General features: G+C 42.4%; 1 protein-coding gene across 1 annotated transcript in view; it reads left to right on the top strand.

Annotated features, from left to right (window-relative positions):
- The window catches only part of LOC118850372 (cat eye syndrome critical region protein 2), a 155,388-nt gene extending 142,435 nt beyond the window's left edge, over positions 1 to 12,953 (top strand). The window contains exons 14-19 of the mRNA XM_036759722.1: positions 290 to 678; positions 934 to 1,062; positions 1,257 to 2,097; positions 4,206 to 5,619; positions 6,760 to 6,877; positions 8,139 to 12,953. Of these exons, the coding sequence (XP_036615617.1) occupies positions 290 to 678; positions 934 to 1,062; positions 1,257 to 2,097; positions 4,206 to 5,619; positions 6,760 to 6,877; positions 8,139 to 8,144 (2,897 nt within the window). The 3' untranslated portion in view covers positions 8,145 to 12,953. The remainder of the gene's footprint in view (positions 1 to 289; positions 679 to 933; positions 1,063 to 1,256; positions 2,098 to 4,205; positions 5,620 to 6,759; positions 6,878 to 8,138) is intronic.
- The last annotated feature ends 7,443 nt before the right edge of the window (positions 12,954 to 20,396 follow it).

The following is a 20,396-nucleotide window of genomic DNA, read 5'->3' on the forward strand; positions in this document are numbered from 1 at the left end:
CTTTTCCCTTATCCACATTATTGTGGTCATCACATAATTTGTTTTCCTGGTTCTGCTTCATTCTGCAGAAGTTCATAGAAGACTTTCCATATTTCTACAAATCCATTGTATTTATCATATCTTGTGACATCATAACTGTTATATTCATAAACCCCAGTTAGTTGTCCTTTTCCAAATTACGAATACTTCTGTTATTTCCAATTCTTTGCTCTGGCAAAAATTACTCAAAGGTCCTTTTCCTCTGTCCTGGGGATCCATGCCTAATTACTACATTTTGCCCTGAATACAGAGTATACCAAGATGTCTGACAATTTAGAGAGGTGTTTCCATCGGGCAATGCTAAAGCATTTTCCTGGTGAAGATGGAGACACAGATGAAGAGTTCTGGATTCGAGAGGATGAGAAGCGGGAAAAGAGGAAGAACCGAGCTGGGCGAGGGGGTTCAGGGAACATTTGGACCCGATCCAGAGACACTGAGGGATCCAGCAGGAGACAGCAGCCTTTGGAGAATGGGGGAAAGCCCCTGCCACCACCACATCGAGCTTCCTCCTCCACAGATGACCAGAGCAGCAGGACCCTGCAGCCACCCAGGGAGGTGGGTCCTTCCAATGGCCGAGGCTTCTCTCATCCTTTGCATTTTGGTGGGATGCCCAGCCAGGCACCTCTTTTAGGCCAGATGGTAAGGAGTAACCTAAATATTGTTGTGGTTTTCCCCTATATAGTCACTATATAGAAGGAGTGGAAGACTCTTTAGCCAGGATTCATATCACATTTTTCTCCATGTCCTGTCATCCATCCCTTTCTTGATGTCTCATGCTTGATATTCTTTCAAGACCTATTCCATATTATCTTTCTCTTTAAAGAATTCTACCACCTTATACCTAATGTCTGATATTTCTGTTTCCCCCCTACCCTCTTCCCCACTGGTGTCCAGAGGCCAGCAGTGCCAGGAACATTTGGCCCCCTTCATGGATCTGATCCAGTTAACTTGTACGGGTCATCCAGAGTACCAGAACCACACCCTGGAGAATCTGTTCAGCAGCACCAGCACTTTGCAATGCAAGTAAGAGACCTCAAAAACTGCAGTGGCAAAGATCCCATGGGCATTAACTCTAAAACCATGTTCTGTCTTTTACTTTTTTAATTTTAGCTTCTAATCTAGAAAGTCAGTCTTGTCGGGCCTATGATGGACAGAATAAGATGGGCATCATTCAGGGCACATAGTGAATGTTTTCTCTTACCTTTGTCTTGTTTCAGCCTCCTGTCGGACTAAATGAACACAGAGGGCCTAGACTTGGTGTACCAGAAGAAAATCAGGTGTGTGGAGGGCTGACTCATTTCTCTACCATGGGACCACATCCTGGATCCTTACAACTTGGGCAGATGGGTGGCCCTAGCCAGGATGGTAACATGTATCCCACAGCACAGTTCCAGGCAGGATTTATTCCTCCCAGGCATAATGGGCCTCCGATAAGACAAGAATTTCCTGAAAGTTCAGATGTACCCCCTCCCAGTCACATGTATAGACCGTATAAGTACCTGAATCGAGTACACTCTGCAGTCTGGAATGGGAACCATGGGGCAACAAATCAAGGTCCCTTGGGTCCAGAAGAGAAGGCCCCTGTAGGACCAGGAGCTCCTCTGCAGCCTCGAATTCTTAGTCACATGATGGATCCACGAGGAATGAGATCATCTCTGACCCCAAACCAATGGACTGAACAGTCAAGCTTCCTACCTCATGGGGTTCCTCCTTCAGGGTATATCAGGCCGCCCTGTAAATCTACTGGACAGAGATTACAGCAGCCACCAGCACAGAGCTCTTTGTTTGGGGGACCCTCCCCAGCTCTTCGGGGAGTACAAGGAGGAGAGTCCATGATGGACAGCCCAGAGATGATTGCCATGCAGCAGCTCTCATCCCGTGTTTGCCCACCAGGTGTGCCTTACCATCCCCGACAGCTTCCTTCCCCAAACCTACCTGGTGCTTTTCCCCAGGTAGCTCATTCAGCAGCAGTAAGCATGTCCACCTCTATGCCAGCCTTGGAAACCAATGGGAGTGCACAAAACATCAGCGAAACAAAGGAACCTGATAGTAAACAAGGTACCCTCTGAGTTTGGCTTTTACTTTAACTTATGATTGAATGAATCGATTGGATGATTTCTGAAATCAGAATGACAACTGATTTCTAGCTCCTTTATCCACAGGTCTGCCTGTAAAGTCAGACAAATAAACTATCAACAACTCTGTAATGATTCCCTTTGCCTTGTGGATATTATCTTGCTAAAAGCTATGATTGATGAAAGTTGCTAAGAAGTAGTTCTCTTTCACCAGTTCTTTTTCTGTGTTGCCTTTGTGTCTTTGTGACTCCATTTGGAGTTTTCTTGGCAGAGATACTGGAGTGGTTTGCCATTTCCTTCTCCAGCTTATTTTACAGATGAGGAAACTGAGGCAAACAGGACTAAGTGACTTGCCCAGAGTCACACAGCTACTAAGTGTCTGAGGCCAGATTTGAATGCTGAAGAGTTTCTAACTCCAGGCCTGGCACTCTAGCAACTGTGCCACCAAGCTACCTCATTTACCAACATAGTATTCCTGAAAACTATCCCTAGCGTTAGTGAAGAAGAAGGAATGCAAATTATAAATTCTTTAAACAGCCACTTAGAAAAGCCATTGGAGAGAACAAACACCATGAAATGAGTAGAATGGGAATGGGTTTATGCTATTAATGCTCAGATAAGGAAGCTAAGACTTGTGGAAATTAGCTACAGTCAGGGTCATATAATCAATAAGTGGGCAGAGCTTGGATTAGCTCATTAAGGTGCTTAAATACTGGCATCTGAATCCTTTGCTTGATCTACCCAATGAACAGGCTTCTCCCATTTGGATTTTAAATGTTGGTTGTAATTCAAATCTTTAGAGAAGAAGACCCACTTGAATTTATATTCCACTTTTAAAAGGGTTTTTTCTCCTCAGTGGAACCCTGCAGTTACTTGTCTAGGGGATGGTTTTTTGTTTGGAGGGCATAGTGATGACTAAAGCAATGGGCTTACTTCAGTAAACCTCTTCAGAGCCTTAACAGAAAGGTAACTTTGAGATGTAAATGGAGAGGGGGAGAAGTGTTTCTCTAACTTGGGTTTAGAGACCTCTTAAAAGCCAAGTTAGAATGAATCATTGTTCAGAAGCGCTTTTCCCCATAGCCAGGGAGGCTTTTTGGTGGGCTATCAGTAGTACCCTGAAGAATCCCAAGGTTCTGATTAGCTGTTTAAGAGGCTGAATTGATTTGATTTTACTAAGTTTTCTCAGGGAACTAATACTAGATAGGATATGCAAGAGATGATTACTCTGCGCTCCATTCGGCGTTGGTCACGTTGTCGCACACATGGTATGTCAGATTACACTATAGCTATGGCCTGAGTACCTGAGAATTGGTGTTGGTCCTCACCCTCTCACCCTGTCCTTCCTCTGCCTTCTGGAGTAACTTCCCATGCTATTTGCTGTAGGAAGTAGGAGGTCCTTCCCAATGACGGTAGTCCACAGTCTTTTTCTCCTATCTCTGGACTTTTTGACCCATCCCTTTTGCCTCCAGCAGGCTTCAATGCTATTCTCTTAGCATTTTTCTGAGTCTCCTGTTGTCAGAGGAAATTTCTCTACTTATCGGTTATTTTTCAGTCATGTCTGACCTCATGACCCCATTTGGGGGTTTTTCTTGGCAAAGATACTGGAGTGGTTTGCCATTTCCTTCTCCAGCTCGTTTTACAGTAAAGGAAACTGAGGCAAATGGGGCTAAGTGACTTGCCCAAGGTTATACACAGTGTCTCAGGCCAGATTTGAACTCAGTTCTTCTCGACCCCAGGGCCAGCACTCTCCCCACTGCTTCACCCTAGCTGCCCAATTTCCATCTCCATTTGACAGGTACGACTCTAGTAAGGCCCTTCCAGGACTTGGGCAGACCTTTGTTAAAGCATTTGTTGAACTCTTAGTGACAGATCATCTCACTTCCAGGTTCCTAAAGAGTCAGGAACAGCTGTGGGCAGACTGGCTTTGCCGTTGCTGTCTCCTTTGGGAGCTTTCAGACTATCCTGTCATGGAAGGAAGTCAGCACGTGCCTTAAATCAAAACTTAACTTGACTTTCCGATGTCTGCCTTAAAAATGCTTTGTCTCCATTAATTCTGTTCTGATTGTTATCCTCTTTTCCTTTGTGTCGCAGAGCCTAGACTTGAGGAGAAACCTCCAAGCCTTGGTGCTCCCGAGGGAACATACCTCACACAGCTACCTCATTCCAAACCATCCCTGCAGACTGACTGCATTAGGCAGAATTCACCACAGGATACAGAAACAGAAGGCCCGATGGTTAAAAATGACTCCTCTCAGTCTGGGGAAAACTGTAAAGCCTCCAAGGGCAAAAATGCCTGGCCAACAGAAGGCAGCTACCCAAGCCCCACTGCCCAAGGCTGTATGAGGGACCTTACAACCATAGCAGATAGAGGGGGCCTTCCTGAAAATGGAATCATTGGAGAAGCATCTCCTTGTGGCTCAGAAGAAAAGGGACTAGGGGGTGGCACCTCTGAAAAGCCACTTTGCCCCCGAAACAAGATGTTTCAGGAAGCGGCTATACCTTGTACGGGGCCGAATTCCAATACTCCTCGGAACATAGATGCAAGTTTGATGGGCAGCACTGTCAACCAGTTCCCCCCTCTATATATGCCTGGCTTAGAATATTCTAATTCAGCTACACATTACCACATCAATCCCGGTCTTCAAGGTTTTGGTCCTATGATGGGGGGGAAACAACCCCCGGTATCACATCCACAGCCTTTTCCCCCTCGTGGTTTTCAGCCCAGCAACTCCCACTCAGCTGTGTTTCCTCGATATCGTCCTCATCAAGGCATCCAGTACTCTTATCAGCCACCACCTCAGCCTTCCTTCCACCACTATCAGCGAACTCCTTATTACACATGTCCACAGGGCTATTCTGACTGGCAAAGGCCTCTCCATCCCCAGGGAAACCAGCCTGGGCACCCAGCTCACCAGACTCCCCAACCAAGGCCGCTTTTCTCAGATAAAGGGACTGTAGCTAATCTGCAGGGTTGTGAGGCACTCAATGCCACTCTAGCATCTCCAACTCGGATTGCTGTAGTGGGTGCCAAAGTGGTACCAACAGATGGGCAGAATCTAGGGCCCAAAGAAGAAAAACTAGATGAATCCATTGAGAGGCCAGAGAGTCCCAAAGAATTTCTCGACTTGGACAACCACAATGCAGCTACTAAGCGACAAAACTCTGTGCCCGCTAATGAGTTCCTCTATGGAGCTCCTTCCCCAGCCCTGAGTTCAGGGATGAATTTTACTTCATCTACTTTCCCACCCCACAGCATGATGTTACAATCAGGGCCTCCTTATGCTTCTCAGCATACAGCCAGTCATTATCAGCCTAGGGCCTATTCACCAGTCACTGCTCACCCATCTCATCCAGCTGCTGGCCAGCCTAATGGCCTCCCCCAGGAGGGCCCTCTCTACCGCTGCCAGGAAGAGAACATGGGTCACTTTCAGGCTATAATGATGGAACAGAGGGGCAACGTTAGTGGAATGGGAGGACCTTTCCAGGACTTATACAGATCATCAGGGTAAGAATTGTTTTCTGGTAAAAGGATGAAGTAATATTAAAACATACACGTTAGTACTTTGGAAAAGAATTGTATAATGGTCATTGACCTTATAGACCTTATCAGAAAGTTTATCTGACATGGCTAATGTATTTGTTTTGCAGTGGGGAATGACTATATTTATTTGTTGCAAGCCAAGACTCTACTTTTTTGGTGGGGCAGGGAGGCATTTAAGTTCATTGGGAAATTACAGTGGTAGGTTTTTTTTAAGCTTCTAAACAGCTTTTTTTTTTAAATTTAAGTTGCATTGACTTTTAGAACTCAGTTCTGACTTTGATATTTTCTACCTAATTGGAGTGATTAGGTTTTTACATGGATCTGACTGTCTTCATTAAAGGCTATTAATTCTAGGTGATTTTACTAAAAGAAACTAACAGACCACAGTTGGAGCATATTGTAGCCATTGCCCTGGGACTGTTTAGTGGCTTGGGGTCTAAGATTTCCAAAGGTTCGGGGAGTAGTAGAATGGACAGCTCAGCAAAGAATTGTGATATAGGTTTGCTTCTTTATAACACTTGAACCCTTGTCTTTTCTCTACTGGCAGTGCAAATTAGCAAGAGTCATGTAGCCCTCTGTATAGAATTCAAGGCCTGTGGCTTTTGCCCCCCACAAAGTGAACTATAAACTGAAAAGTCCTTAATTTAAAAATATCAGCTGAAAGATGTTTAGAAAAGGAAAACAATAGGGATTTTTATGTATATTAAGTATTTTCCATAAATGTATCCTTACCCATACAGAGTCAGTTCTTGAGAGCATTTTAGGTTGAGACAGCTGAGAGCCTTTTCCCTTTCATTTATTCAACAAGCATTTATTAAATGCTTACCATGTGCCAGGCACTGCTATGTACTAAAAATACAAAGAAAAACAAAATAATTCATGCTCAGAGACCTTACATATCTTGCTTTAGGTATGCTAATCCAGTTTAAAGAAAGCCTGTTTAGGGACCATGATCGCATAGTGTAGGAATCTGAGGTCATGGTACTGGAATGGAAAGTAGTATGCAGATAATGGACCCCAAAATCCAACGGGGGTGGGGGTGGTTGGTTCTAAGAAATAATATTTTATTAATATATTTATTCATCTTTACTCTTGTGGCTCTAGAATGCAAATGCATCAAGCCCAGGCCCAGTCACAGTCTCCCTTTCCAAAGCCTTCAGCTCCAGCAACATCAAGAAAAGAACTTTCCTCACAAAAGCCCTCAGCCTTGCCTCTTGATCAGGTGAGAACTTGAAGTTAGGGGGAGGGAAAGGATTTTGGGGATTTCTCCCCACCCTGTTCCTTCTTCTGGAAGAAAAAATAGTATTTTAAAAAATGTTTCTCATGAAGCTTCTGTTTTTAAATGCCTTTCTAATAGGCAGAATTTGTGGCTAAGTAGACACATGAAAATTTGTCTTAAGTGTGAATGATTTCCTGTGGGAAACATGGTGAAAGTGGACATTATCTCCCAACAAGCTCACCACCACTGGTTGTGGTGAGGGGAGAAGGAAAAGAGGGAGATTTCAGAACTATAGCAAGTATTTCTGGAGGGAAGGGCACTGGTCTAGTCAGGTGAAATGCTTTGGACTCTTCTCTTAGGTTTAACTTGCTCGTCTTGTGACCATGGTTAAGTCACCTGACTCTAGTTTTAAGTCTGTTTTCTTATCTATAAAATGAGAATAATACTAGCACCTACCTCCCAGAATTGTTGAGGATCAAGTAAGATAGCACATGTACAGAGGATCAAAGGCCTTAAAGTGCTGTGTAAATGCTGACAGCGATGATGATGATGATGGTGGTGGTGGTGATGATGATGGTGGTGGTGGTGATGGTGGTGGTGGTGGTGGTGATGATGGTGGTGGTGGTGGTGGTGATGGTGGTGATGGTGATGATGGTGATGATGGTGATGATGATGATGATGATGACAGTCTTACAAGATTAGTTTGTAAATTTTAAAGTGCCATAGAAATGTGAATTACCATAACTGGAGAATTAATATTGAAACAAAGCCTTCATCAGTAGTGAAAAACTTGTTGTTTTTAATCTTCCCTCCAAATAATCGTCTCCCAAGTTCCTCTTGGGCTTGTGGTAGTAACCTCTTCCTTGGTAGCCCATCCTATTATGTCATTTCCTTACCCCAAAATTTTCAGTGGCTCCGCATTGCCTATATCCTAGTCCTTGGAGATGTTTGAGATGAACGATAGCCATTCATGCACTTCTATGTTTTTTCCACAGTCAATTTATCTAAATTATTTAAATATCTGCTACTAGATGAAAGCATTTGGAGGTGTTGATTGTTCAAAAGCAAACCTGCTTTTCCTTTTATTGAAGGGACTCTATCCAGTGCTTCTCACCACATTGGCTGCATGAAGGGGTAGGGTGTATAACTCCAGTCCTTTGTTTTTCCTGTTTTTGTCTCTATCTAGGGACACCTTTGTTGACATGCTTGTATGAGTATAGTGAGGAAAGGAGATGCATACAATTTTGTCTCTTCTTTTCCTCAGAGCTAGTTCAAGGAAGAAAGACCCCCCAAGAAAACAGAAGCTGCACATGAAGACCTGGGCATAGAGAACTGGAGAGGCACAGTGATCCTTGTTCACCTTCCCCTTCCCACCCCTGACTCTTCCACAGTGGAAACTTCTTACCGTCTGGCAACTACTGCCATTCCAGAGATCCCTGGGGCACAACCCTTAGATGATGAACACAAAATGTACAGTGGTCTTGGGTCAGGGATCTTCAACATGGCTGATCTGGACAGAAAAGGATGAACCATGTACACCTGGAACTAGTGGGTTTTCAAGACTTGAGACTGAGGTCTCATTCAGGGAAAATTTTTAAATCGGGTGGGATGGGGAGAGCTGATGAAAAGGGATGATTTATAATTTTCATGAGCAGCTAAACTCAGGTATATATTTGGGGATGGGAGATGTAATTTACTCGTAGTATTAATGTGTTTGGATCTGGGTCCAGTTTACAGAATTTACCTGTTGCCTTTTAAAATAATTTTTTTTTGTTGGTGGTGAATGTATTGTATATAAAATGGGAAAGGGAGGGAAGTGGATGTGGGAATCCCAACTGTAGTGGGCACGTAGCACTGGGGTGATCCTCTACTGTTTACAATCATGTCACACTGAAAACTTTGAGGAGCTGGAAGGGTCAGGCGATACATAATCATGTCATTTGTCATTCTGGTGTTCCCTGGGTAGCCCTCCATGCTTTCAGAGCCTTCCCTTTAATCAGCCCAAAAGAGCATTCCCAGGCTCCTTCCTTTACTAGATTCACTAGAGGCCACATACTTTCTGAAAGCAGACAAATAAGCTTCAGATATGAAGCCATGTTTGCGCCCTATTAGCTGCTCTGTTTATCATTCTGGTGGCCCAAATCCAGGATTTAAGAAACACTGTTTGATAGGCCTTTCAGTTGTCTGGAAATGGATATCAGGAATGGGGATCACTGCAATGTTTCACTCATTGGAAAACAAAACTGGATTGTCCTTTAGTGATGGACCTACCAAGACTGATATAGAAAGCTTCATTAAAAGCTTCTGAGCATTTAATCATATTTTGTGGGAAGTGAGTACTCAGGTTTGTACATGGTAGTATCGATAAGGAACTCGTGTGTTTTGAATAGGAAAAACTTAGACTTACAGTTTGAATTTAGGAGTGATTCCATTTATAGTTTAATTCATCACATAAGGCACATCATAGTAAAACTGGTCAAACCATAATTTAAGAGTTACCAAGAGCAAGGTGTTGAGAATCATTCGCCCATCAGTGGTAGGATACAGCATTACAGTATTAAATTAATTTCATCATTTCAACCTTAGAATATGCACTCTACTACATTTTTTGGATTTATGTTGTAAATCCTGTTATAGCTGCACTGCCTCTGAAATTAATAACTATATGTTTAAAATTTATTCGCCACAAGACTAACTCTAGAAGATAAACACTGAAATCACAGGGTTGGGTTTGGTTTGGTTTTAACAGAAGAATAACATTATCTACCAAAATATGTTTGAGACAGTATCCACACCCACAAAATCTCCATCTTCTAGGGTCCTTATGAAAATGCATTCCTAGAGATAGTTCATTATAGCAGCCCCCTTTCTTCCACTCTCAGAACCCATAATGAAAATGGTTTGTTTTGTTATTTTGTGGCCACATAATACACCTGGAACCAGCTCCAGTGACAAAAGCTAGTGAAAGGCAGTGACACTTGGGACATGGTCAAGGTTGAAAGGGAGTGGGTGGACAGGAAGTGCTGAAACTTCTGGTAGTGATGCTTCCTTCTCCAACTGAACTGTGTTAATCTTTGGTTTTAGTCACATTTAGAATGAATTTGAAGCATTGTCTTCATTTAATGCTTGTTTGTGTTAGGGTTCCACCACCGATACAATGGTTTGAACTGGAAAAGTGAGTCAGGAGTATTCTCAATCCAAGAACAAACAGGTCATAGAATGCATTTGTTTGCCTGAAAACATGCAGTTGCTCTTGAGCTGGTGTAAACCGGCTTAAACTGTACTACCTTAATCTCAGGCTTGAAAAGGTCTGACTGTTTTTGACTGGTGCAGGCCAGTCAAAACCCAAGGTTCTTAGCCATTGTGAAGCGCTCACAGTCAGCCTCTTCCTTAAATCAAGTTTGAAATATGTAACATGAGGATTACTTGACTCCTACATCTGTAGAAATGTAGCAAAAGCTTTCTTAAAGCTGTATAAAGGTTGTCTCTAATGATTCGCAAAAAAAACCCTAAGCAATAAGAAGCTGAATTTCTGTATCTTTTCCTACATACCCCTTGTTCTTGCCGGAGCAGTTCTCTATACAAAATGGCATGATGAGCATGTCATCCCCCCACATCTCTCTTAGCAGATTCTGTGAATAATACAAGTAAGAGAAATCCGAATCTCTTCTTGCAATGTGAAGAGCAGACGAGTCTGAAACAAGCAATAGAAAACTGAACTACTGTATTAAAATTGTTACACTGTGAACATGGGCAGCAGTACGATAGGATGTGTTAGAACACATGAGCCCCATTGTCGGCTCATCTTAAATGTATGTGAATAACCTAATTGTGTTCCCTTTGAGATTTTAGTTGTGTAGGGTAGGTGTTAGTACCACATTCTGTTATCAGGTAGTTCCTAAGCTGTTAGAGATCACCTAAGGCCATCCTTGTAAGTGCAGAAACGCTCAAATTTGAGCATCTATGTTTCAAGCCATATTGAATGGCTAATTCATTTAAGATGAAGTTGAGGCTTTGTTTTGCTTAACTCGGCTTTCTCGAGCACTTCTTTCATAGTTTCTTAAGCAGGTGCAATGTCTTGAAAGAACTATCAAAGCCTTGGCAAATGCCTCCCTTTCAGTGTAGCCAGCTCCTAGTGACCTACCCTAGTAAATTATTGGAATCCTTTTTTGCCAGACTTTTATCAAAGTTGCAGAAAATTACCCAGATAAATTTTCCCAAGACATGAGGTATAATACCTAGGGAGGTAATTTTCACATTCTTACTGTGCTTTCTTTCTCAAGCAAAAGTAGCCAGATATTGGCACTTTTCATAACTCTTTTCTCACCCATCCCTTTTAAATATAAAGTAACGCTTCTAGCTTCTTCTTTATCATAATTGTCAACTTCCAGAGCAAACCAAGTACACATAAGAAGGAGACTTTTGTGTTCACTCTGCACTTTGTGAAGCATATTAAAGCCCATGTTTTGTGGCCACAGTGTCCATGCCAGGACTTACTCACAGATAAGGTTTTATATTTGAGAACAGCTTCCTTTATCAAAAGAAGGTTGTACTTGTGCTGCCTTAAACACCTAATAATACTTTTTGTGACTTACCAGTAGGTGCCACCGTTGTGTGGATCTTGCCTATGGTATTTTTTATTATTCATGGTCATCCCTGCCTTGTTGGGGCCCCACCATATGTTTAGTGCTATACTAAAGCACATAAATACATCCCTGTCAGAAGCCAGAAGCAAGCACTCTTGTCTGGCATACTTGGTTAAACCTAATACGTTTATACCTATGTGGAACTGGACATCCAAGAATGATTCACCACTCTGCTCAGGCCTGTAGCTTCCCTCTTTGGGACAACACTGGTTTAAAAGTTCCCTTGAGATCAGCTTTTCCTTCTCCTCACAGTGACGAAGCAAGTGGTATCATAGATGTGCTTGACTATCCCTGAGAAAATGCCCTATGGTCTGGGCGTGGAGCCTAGGCTTTATACCAGCATTATACTTAGTTCAGTGCCTACTTAAAGAGCCTGTCCACCCTTGCGCAGATCTCTGACAGATACTTGTGGAGGAACTCACTTCCACAGTACATGTGAGCAAATCACATGCATCAGGGTACCTTCATATGATACTGGGATGCCGTGCCTTCCTTGCTCTCCAGTCACCAGGAGACTCAGGGTATGTGTGTTTTCAAACCAAGCTTGTCCTAGTGACTGCTTACAAATCAACTTTCATGTTTTCAGTTTCCTTAAACTCTGTATCCTAAACTTACTGGTTTAGTCAAGGCACCATTGTCCAATTAAGAGAGGAATGTGATTTTAGACTTGCGGACAGCAAAGTGTATAGTCTTTCTTTTACTGATGGAGACTGGGTTTCTTTGTGCCTCGAAACCTAAAGGTACATTGATTGACCCTGCCTTCCATGAAACCCACTATTGTAACTTGGGCAGAAATAGTCCTTCGATCCTTTCTTGCTGTTTTCCAGCCGTCAGACTTAAATTGTGAAAGCAACTTTTGCCACCAGGCCATGTGATGGAAACTTAACCGATCTCTTTTTACTGCTGTACTCCAACGGACTTATACTGATGTATAAAAAGACTGGGAACAAGCCGATTGTCCTGCATGTTTTTTGAAAGGTATTGGGGTGGGAACAGAGGTGAGGGTATCAAGTAAGTTATTGAAATGCTGAACTCCTTTCTCTCCATGTAGTGACCTCTTCTTTTCCCCCCGCCCCGAGCTGGGGCTCAGGTATCTCACTCTGCTGCCTTCTACACTGTTCCTGGTAGCCTGGTTCAGGATCCACCAACCAGCCTGTGGCACACAGTGTCAGGGATTCTTTGCTCCTTCTGCAAAAGCTGTGTGAACTTTCCTGGCCAGTACTGAAAAGGGGAATGCTATTTATTTTTATATTTGTGTATATTTTGTCTTGGTCTGCTGATTCCCTTTTACCCTGAGAGCGACACTTACCTCAATAGTTAGTTCAATGCTGTGTTGAATACTTTTTTAAAAGAACTTTTTAAAAGCTTTTTGATCCTTGGAGGTCTGTAGATTTATTTCCATATGAATTGGTTATTTTGTATAAAGTACATTCTTAAAATAGCAAGGCTCTGGTGTGTATATGTTTGGGCATGGGGTTCATTTGCCATCTGGAAAAATTTCACAAAAGTCCATGAAGTTGGATTTACGTGTACTTGAGTGTCATTGGAAAATGCCTTTTGTGTCTTTTTCTATTTTATCATAGATAATGGGTTAGCCATTCAGAATGTGATAAATCTTTCCTACATCATCCAGCAGAATATAGGATCAAAAGAAGAATGGGGAAGCCATGTCTGAGGCCAGCTGCTCTTTGTAGAAGGGGAGTATTCTGGGCCATGGCTAATTCAGTCCAGTCTAGTTATTCAGGCTCAGATTTAAAATTCATTGAGATACTTATGAACTGTTAAATGCAATAAAGATGACTCTATTAATAAGCAGTTAAGGGATATAGTCTGACATTTTCTCATACATTTCTAAAAATATAAAGTCTCTCAATTAGCTCTCAGCCCCCATGCCAGTTTATAAAAATGGGAGAGACCTCTTTCCCCGTTAGATTTCTTCTCTCTTATAAACCTAGTGTTACAGGCAACATAGTTTATTAACATTAACAAATAACATCTACAAATATTTCGGCATTGTGTCAGATGTGAGGAAGATTGCACCCTTTCACTAAGGGCTGCAACTCGTGAATCCTCCAAAATATCGGAACAACACGCCAACAGTTTTCTTGTAGTACTTTTCCACAAAATGTGTTATGTTCAGTTTTCACAGAACAGCTCTTCACACTCTCAGAGATGACAAGCCTTTCATAGACTTAGGTCTGAGATTCTTGAGCTGCAGTTAATATTCAGTGAATTGCCGATTTTTGCTGTCACTGTTAAGTTCCCAAATCTCAAGAAAAGTCGTCTTTTCGTCCCTTCTCAGTGCTTCACAAAGACCATCTCAAGATGACAGTTAACTGTCCAAGTCTCTCATAGACTTTCTTCATTACAGTTAACTTAGTTCCCTCAGGAATGAAATTCTCAACCCTCTCATCACCATAATTAAGAGTGTACTACTCACAGTGATTCAAGTCCTCTCTTAAAGGTACAGTGAAAGTACCCGAAGTCACTGTCAGGGGCTAGTTAAACTGGAGTTATATAAGGAAAAAAGCATGAAAGGGGAGTGAATAAATGCCCCTAACTACACAGTAAGTAGATTTCTAAACCAGGACTCTTATTTCAGTACTTTAAAAAAAAAACTTTGAATCAGCCCCGAAAGCAAATGGAAATTATATGCCCATGGTTTCCCATGCATCCACACTGGTTACCAAATGAACTTCATTTGCAAGGGTTACAAATGTCACCATTGAAAATTAAACAATTGGTTATTTCAAGTCTGCCTAATCATACCACCTTGTAGGAAAACTGCAAAGGTAACTCGGAAAGGTAAAGGGATTTGACCATGCTCTTAAAAGCTGGTAAATTTTGAAACTGTGATTTGCGCTCATCCTGTGACTCCCAATTCAACATTCTTTCCACTATACTAAATGACTGCCCCCACGTGTTATCCTGGAGTCTCCAAACAAATGGTAATAGAAGTAGGCACAGAGGGATGTGGTTAAGGCTGAAAACCCTTGGATGCCTTTGCCTTAGGCTATTGTTTCCAGAAATGTGTTTCAGAGGTTTAAGATGCTTGCTGTAAGAACTCATTCAGCCAAGCCATCGAGCTAAGGATACAAAAAAAAGCAAAAGGTCATCCCTGGCCTCAAGGAGGTCACAGTCTGTTTGGGGAGATGCCATGCAAACACCTTTGTACAAATGAGATACATGTGGGATAAAATAGATAATCAACAGTGGAGAGGAGACACTAATAGAACAAAATAAAAAGCTGTCCCCAGTCAGCAACACTGGCCTTGCCACCCCAGGAGCCAAAGCACTCCATGGCTTCGGTTAGCTAAGTACCTTCTATCACCCGGCCAAAAAGTGCATGTTTCCTTGTCGTCCAACCAATCAGTGTTAGCAGTACAAATGAAAAAGGAGGAGCTGTTTGTGTTTGGCCCAGCTTTCTCCATGAACAGGAAGCTAGAATCCATGTGCCCCACAGTGAAGTGCCCATCAGCCAATTCCTCACTATGAAGGGATTAGCCACCAGTGCCATTATGGCATGTGCAGTCACCTTGGCATAGGAACCCAGCAATGATGTTGTGAAAGCAGGAACCCTTGTAACCATATCCCTTCCCTCCAGGGCTCAAAGCTCTTAAGTTTATTACTTTCTTTGCATCCTTGTCTGTGAATAACTGAGCAGTAACTTGGCCTAAAGGTTCACCATCTACACTAATATCCAGTACACATGGGGTTTGTCATGGCAACCTCTGGTTGAGCCCGGAGTGGCAGCATAAAAATACAACATAGTAAACAGTGCCCCTGAGAAACGTGATTTTGGGGATCACTGGACTTCCTAGGCAGGGCCAAAGTCCTGAGGAAAAACCCTATGATAATCCTTAGGGAAGACTGTACAGATCATAAGACTCCCAGAGGAAGACCAAGTGGCAGCCATCCCTTAATCTGTGGGATCACAGGACACCCCAAGACAAGATCCAAGAGTAAGCCCAGCAAGTTTCCGCTGCCTGTTGCTTCCCTTCACTTGACCTTAGGAAAATCCATGTGATTTGCCCATTCTCACCCAAAGAACTCAAGACCAGAGTGGGCAGAGGAAGGCATTTTATTACACTCCTCGAGAGAGAGCGGATGTAGTGCTCATGAGGAACACTCACACTGACACAGCTGCAGGAGCAGGGGTAACCATTCCCTCCACTCCTGCTAGAGTCATGGTTAGTTTACAGTCTTGTTTTTTACATAGTTTTCCTAGGTTATACAGTTTATATCAATAGGATAATAAGGATACAGAAGCAAAAGTGAATTAGATTTTCCTTGTCTTAGTTTAGGATTAAACTATAGTCTTTTACTTCCCCTACTTTTCCTCTTTAACATATGCAAATTATGCAAATCAGTAGGCCTAGATTCTTGACCAAGACCAGACCCTAGATAAGCTTGAACTGGTTCAAGTGGGTTTGGTCTCTCTAATTCCCTAGACTGCCTTCTCAAAAAGTATGCACATGTGTACAAGCCTCTGACCTCACCTGACCGACCTTGAGGCCTGGTCTCTGCTAAAGCTGGGGTGGGGGAGGTCGGGGAAGCACACCTTTAGTTCTGTGGAAGCAAAACTCCTCCCATTTCTTACAATATTAATTTAATTTCATCATACTGATAAGTGAAACCAGAGAAGTACTGAACTTGCTTTATTTGTGCCAAATCCTGTTTGGGAAATGTAAATATACACCATAAATAAGCCCCTGACTTTTGGGACTTTTGTCTTACTAACTTCTAGGTTACTATTCCCTATTAATAACGCCTATTATCTTCTAGGGCTCAGTCCCTAGAATTTCATGTGCCTCCAGTGCTTTACCATTTGTCTCCCATCATGGAATGTCAGTAAAAGAATTGTCTTTATCCTTCCTGAGGGTCAGGTTTGGATGCTCCAAAAACCCGGACTGGCCTAACCTAATCTAAGTCATGGGTAATAACTTCACTATTCTGGGACAGTGAATTTCTGCTTTTTTCCTTCTATACTTCAAGGACTACAACAGAGATGCATAGATCTCTTTATAATCTTTTCTCCTGTAAGGTAAGGAAAGACGCTGGTATGTTATCTGGTGTTCGGGCCTTGGGCACTTGTACATCCCCCTTCAGTGCTTTATCACCAACACCTCACATTTAGCAGGACAGCATTCCTATAAGTAAACACTGTACAAAATAAAACTCAATTGTTCTTGATGATCCACAAAAATCCTGCTCTTTAAATTGTCTATAAACATTAGGCAACAGAAGCTTAATCAGTCAACAAGCATTTACTACCATTTACTACGTGTCAGGGACTGCTAAATGCTGGGACTTCCAAAAAAAAAAAAAGGAAAAATATTTTCTCTCTCCTCAAGGAGCTCACATACTAGTTGGAGAGACAAAATGCAAACAGTTGTGCACGTACAAGATACAGACAGTATAAACGGAAGTTAATCTCTGGAAGATAGGAGGGAGCTAGGAGGAAGACTACCAGGAAAGGCCTCCTACAGAAGGTGGACTTTCAGCTCAACCTTGAGGGAAATTAGGGAAGTCAAGAAGTAGAAGTGAGGAGAAGGGAGAGCATTCCAGCCCTGAGCAACAGCCAGTGAGATGGAACAGGAAGGAGTATTAAGGTAGAGGGGGTGGGACAGCCCTTTAGTGGACATCAATGATGAGTGTGTGTGACCCGGATGAAGATCCAGCAAAGGAGAGGTGTCAGGCGAATGGGAGAGGAGCCAGGAGAGAGAAGAGAGCAGTGTGACAAAAAACTGGGGAGGAGAAAGTATTCAGAAGAGGGTTATCTGCCATTTTGGAGATGTCAAAAAGGATGAGGAATAAGAAAAGGTCTTTGGATCTTGTAATTAAAAGATCTTCAGTAACTTTGAAGAGAGCAATTTCAATTGAATGGCGATGTTGGAAGCTAGATTGCAGGGGATTTAAAAGAGAGTGAGGAAGTAAAAGTACCAAGTGAGGGTTTGGTTTGGGGTTTTGATATTTAAGTGGGGGGGGGTGGAATTGGATGTTTGTAGGCAGCAGGGAAGGAACCAGTAGATAGGGATAGATTAGTAAGACAGTGGGAATGGGAGGGGAGTATGCTAGAGAAGACAGGATGGTATAGGAGTGTACCTGAAAAGGACCTGCTTCTTCCTGTGTGATAGGAGTAAAGGAGAAGATGCTTGAGTGATATGAGGGAGAGGGAACAAGGAGCTTTATTTGAATGGCCTCAGTTTTTTTCAGTTAAGTATAAGGTGTGGTCTTTAGCTAAGAAGGTGAGAATGTGATGGGGGAAGGGAAGAACAGGGTTTATTTAGGGTCATGAGTCAGAGGGAAATATGGAATGATAAAAAATTAAGATCAAATAAATTTCAGAATGACCATCTGTTCAAAACTGAAGGGGAGTGACAGCATTAGTAATGAGAACTGAGTAGATCGAAGAATTGGGAAATGGAGGTATTTGAGGAAATATCAACATGTATGTTAAAGTTTCTTATGGGGGCAGGAGATGATGGAGTTGGAGGAAAAACTGAATTAGACACTGAATTCAATGAAAAAGGAAGGAGAATACCCTGGGGGTTGATAAGACAATAGTCCACTAGAATCTTGATTGAGTTTTAGGTGTGGATTGAGTGAACCTCAAAGGTGGAGAGGTTGTTGAGTGTTGAGAGAGAGCCAGGAGTGAATAAAGCAAGTCATCATATCCTTAGATAATTGGGTGACTTCATTTTGAAGGGAGACTCAAGGAATGACGGCAAAAATATGCTGGATAAGATTAAGAAAGCAAGAATAGGATTAGAAAGTACTGAATATATCAAGCAAGCAAAGAACAGCATCCCAAAGTATGAAACTGACTCTATTTGGCATGATGACCTGTGCCAGATTAGCCTGTGCTCTCCTCCATCTCTAAGGCAACATATTCCTGGAACAGAAAGCAGAAGGGGCTCAGACACTCATGATTCAGATGGGGATGCTATATGAGAAAATCTGCTTTTACGGCCTTTTCATCATTATTTGTACTCCAGTGATATAGTGTGGAGAGAAACACTAACAGCCAGATCACAGCCTTTCTCTCAATCAGTCCCTCGGGGAAGGCATTCCCAGTGGTGGAGACAATTGCAGAGATGAGATTTGAGCTGAATCCTGAAAGGGGCCAAGGAAGCCAGAAAGTAAAGGTAAGAAGGGAGAACATTCCAGGCCTGCAGGTCAGTGAAAAGCATAGTGTTGGGAGATGGAGTATCCTGTGAGAGGAGTAGCAAGAAAGCCAGTGTCACTGGATTATAGAGAATCACAGAATCTCGAGATGTAAGGGTCTCAATGGACATTTAGTCCAATGGAGCTGGGCCATCACCAGTCATCTTGACTTATGTCTTGCCACTGGATTCAGATGCCTCTGGAGGAGGGAGTGAGGCTGATGAGTTTACACAGCTCAGCCTCACTTAAATCCAATCCACTGGTAAGTTAAGATATGACCCTCATGATGTCATTGGTCCTCTTTGAGAATGGATGAACAACAGAGACCTCAAAAAGTGTCATTTTGTTAGCATACTTAACAAGGGATCATCCGTCTTTCTCTTGGAGGCTTTTAATGAGGAAGATTCTCACTATCTTCCTTCTTATATTGAAAGTATCCTTAATGAGAATATTAAAAGTGGATAGACAATTTTTCCATAGACTGATTTCTACGATAGACAACCTCTTTACAGCCACACATTTGACTAGAGAGCTGTAAACAACACAAGGTTCTTCTGTGTCTATTGTTTGTTGTTTACAAAAAAGGATAAAGTAAAGCCTTCAAGATTCTCCAACGATTAGGTGCTTCTCAGGGATATGTAGCGAGTCCCATAAGTCTTAGTGCTGGAGCAGAGAGGTCACAACACCTCCACCCCCAGGCCAGCCACTTCTTCATTTCCTGCCTAGCTGCACCCCTTTAACTTCTTTATCACAGCCTTGCACCAGGTACCTTCCCTTTGTCCATCCCTTTTGTCTTCCTTTTGTGTGTTGTCTTCTCCCATTAGGCTGTAAGTTTCTTGAGGCAAAGACTGCCTTTTTTTTCCCCCGTAGTTGTATCCCCAATGCTTAGCACAAAGTGCCTGGAATGTAGCATGCTCTCAATGAACAGTTTATTGACTCACTGAGTGACCTAAAGGGAAGCCTCCAGCACATTAGATAAAAATACTCCTTGGAGAAGTTACAAAAGAAAGTGGACAAACATTGCACCAGGATGAACCCCTGGGAATGGGTTGGACTTTGAATCGGTGGAGATAGCACCCATCTTGTTAAGAACAGAGTTCCATCAGTTATCCAAGTAGTGAAGATCATTGACATTAACAAGTAATCCCCAGATTTTGTTCCCCTGTTGTAGCCCAAGCTGATGATTTTCTGTAGACAGTCACAGGTGGATGTAACTGCTGCTGTTGGGACCTTGTAGTCCCTCCCCTTAAGTCTCCCAGTACCTTTATACTTCTCTCTTCTTCCTCAGATTCTCTCATTGTCACCTCCCCTCCACAAATGTTCAGTGCTCACATTCCCTTCTTTCCACATTCAAACTTTCATTCCCTGATCTCATCCCCTAAATATTCTGAAGAGAGATATTTTATTTCATACATTCATATATTTTATTTCACTGAGGTGTTAATGACTAATAAGGATGTTTCCATGTTAAAAGAAGCAGTAATTAAGCCAAACGAATCCCTGCTTGATTTCTTTTAAACATTAAAATAGAATAATATGGTATTGGGACTGTTAGAGGTCATATTAGAAGCTTCTCATTTTACAGATGAGGAAGCCAATGCCAAGAAGCTTAAGGATTTGAACAGGGTCACACAGCTAGTTGGTAGCATTGTCGGAATTAGAACCTGACTCTTAAAAGTTTATTTATCCATTTTTATTCCTTCCCTAAT

The sequence above is a fragment of the Trichosurus vulpecula genome, chromosome 5 (genome assembly GCF_011100635.1).
Source record: "Trichosurus vulpecula isolate mTriVul1 chromosome 5, mTriVul1.pri, whole genome shotgun sequence".
Taxonomy (NCBI): Eukaryota; Metazoa; Chordata; class Mammalia; order Diprotodontia; family Phalangeridae; genus Trichosurus; species Trichosurus vulpecula.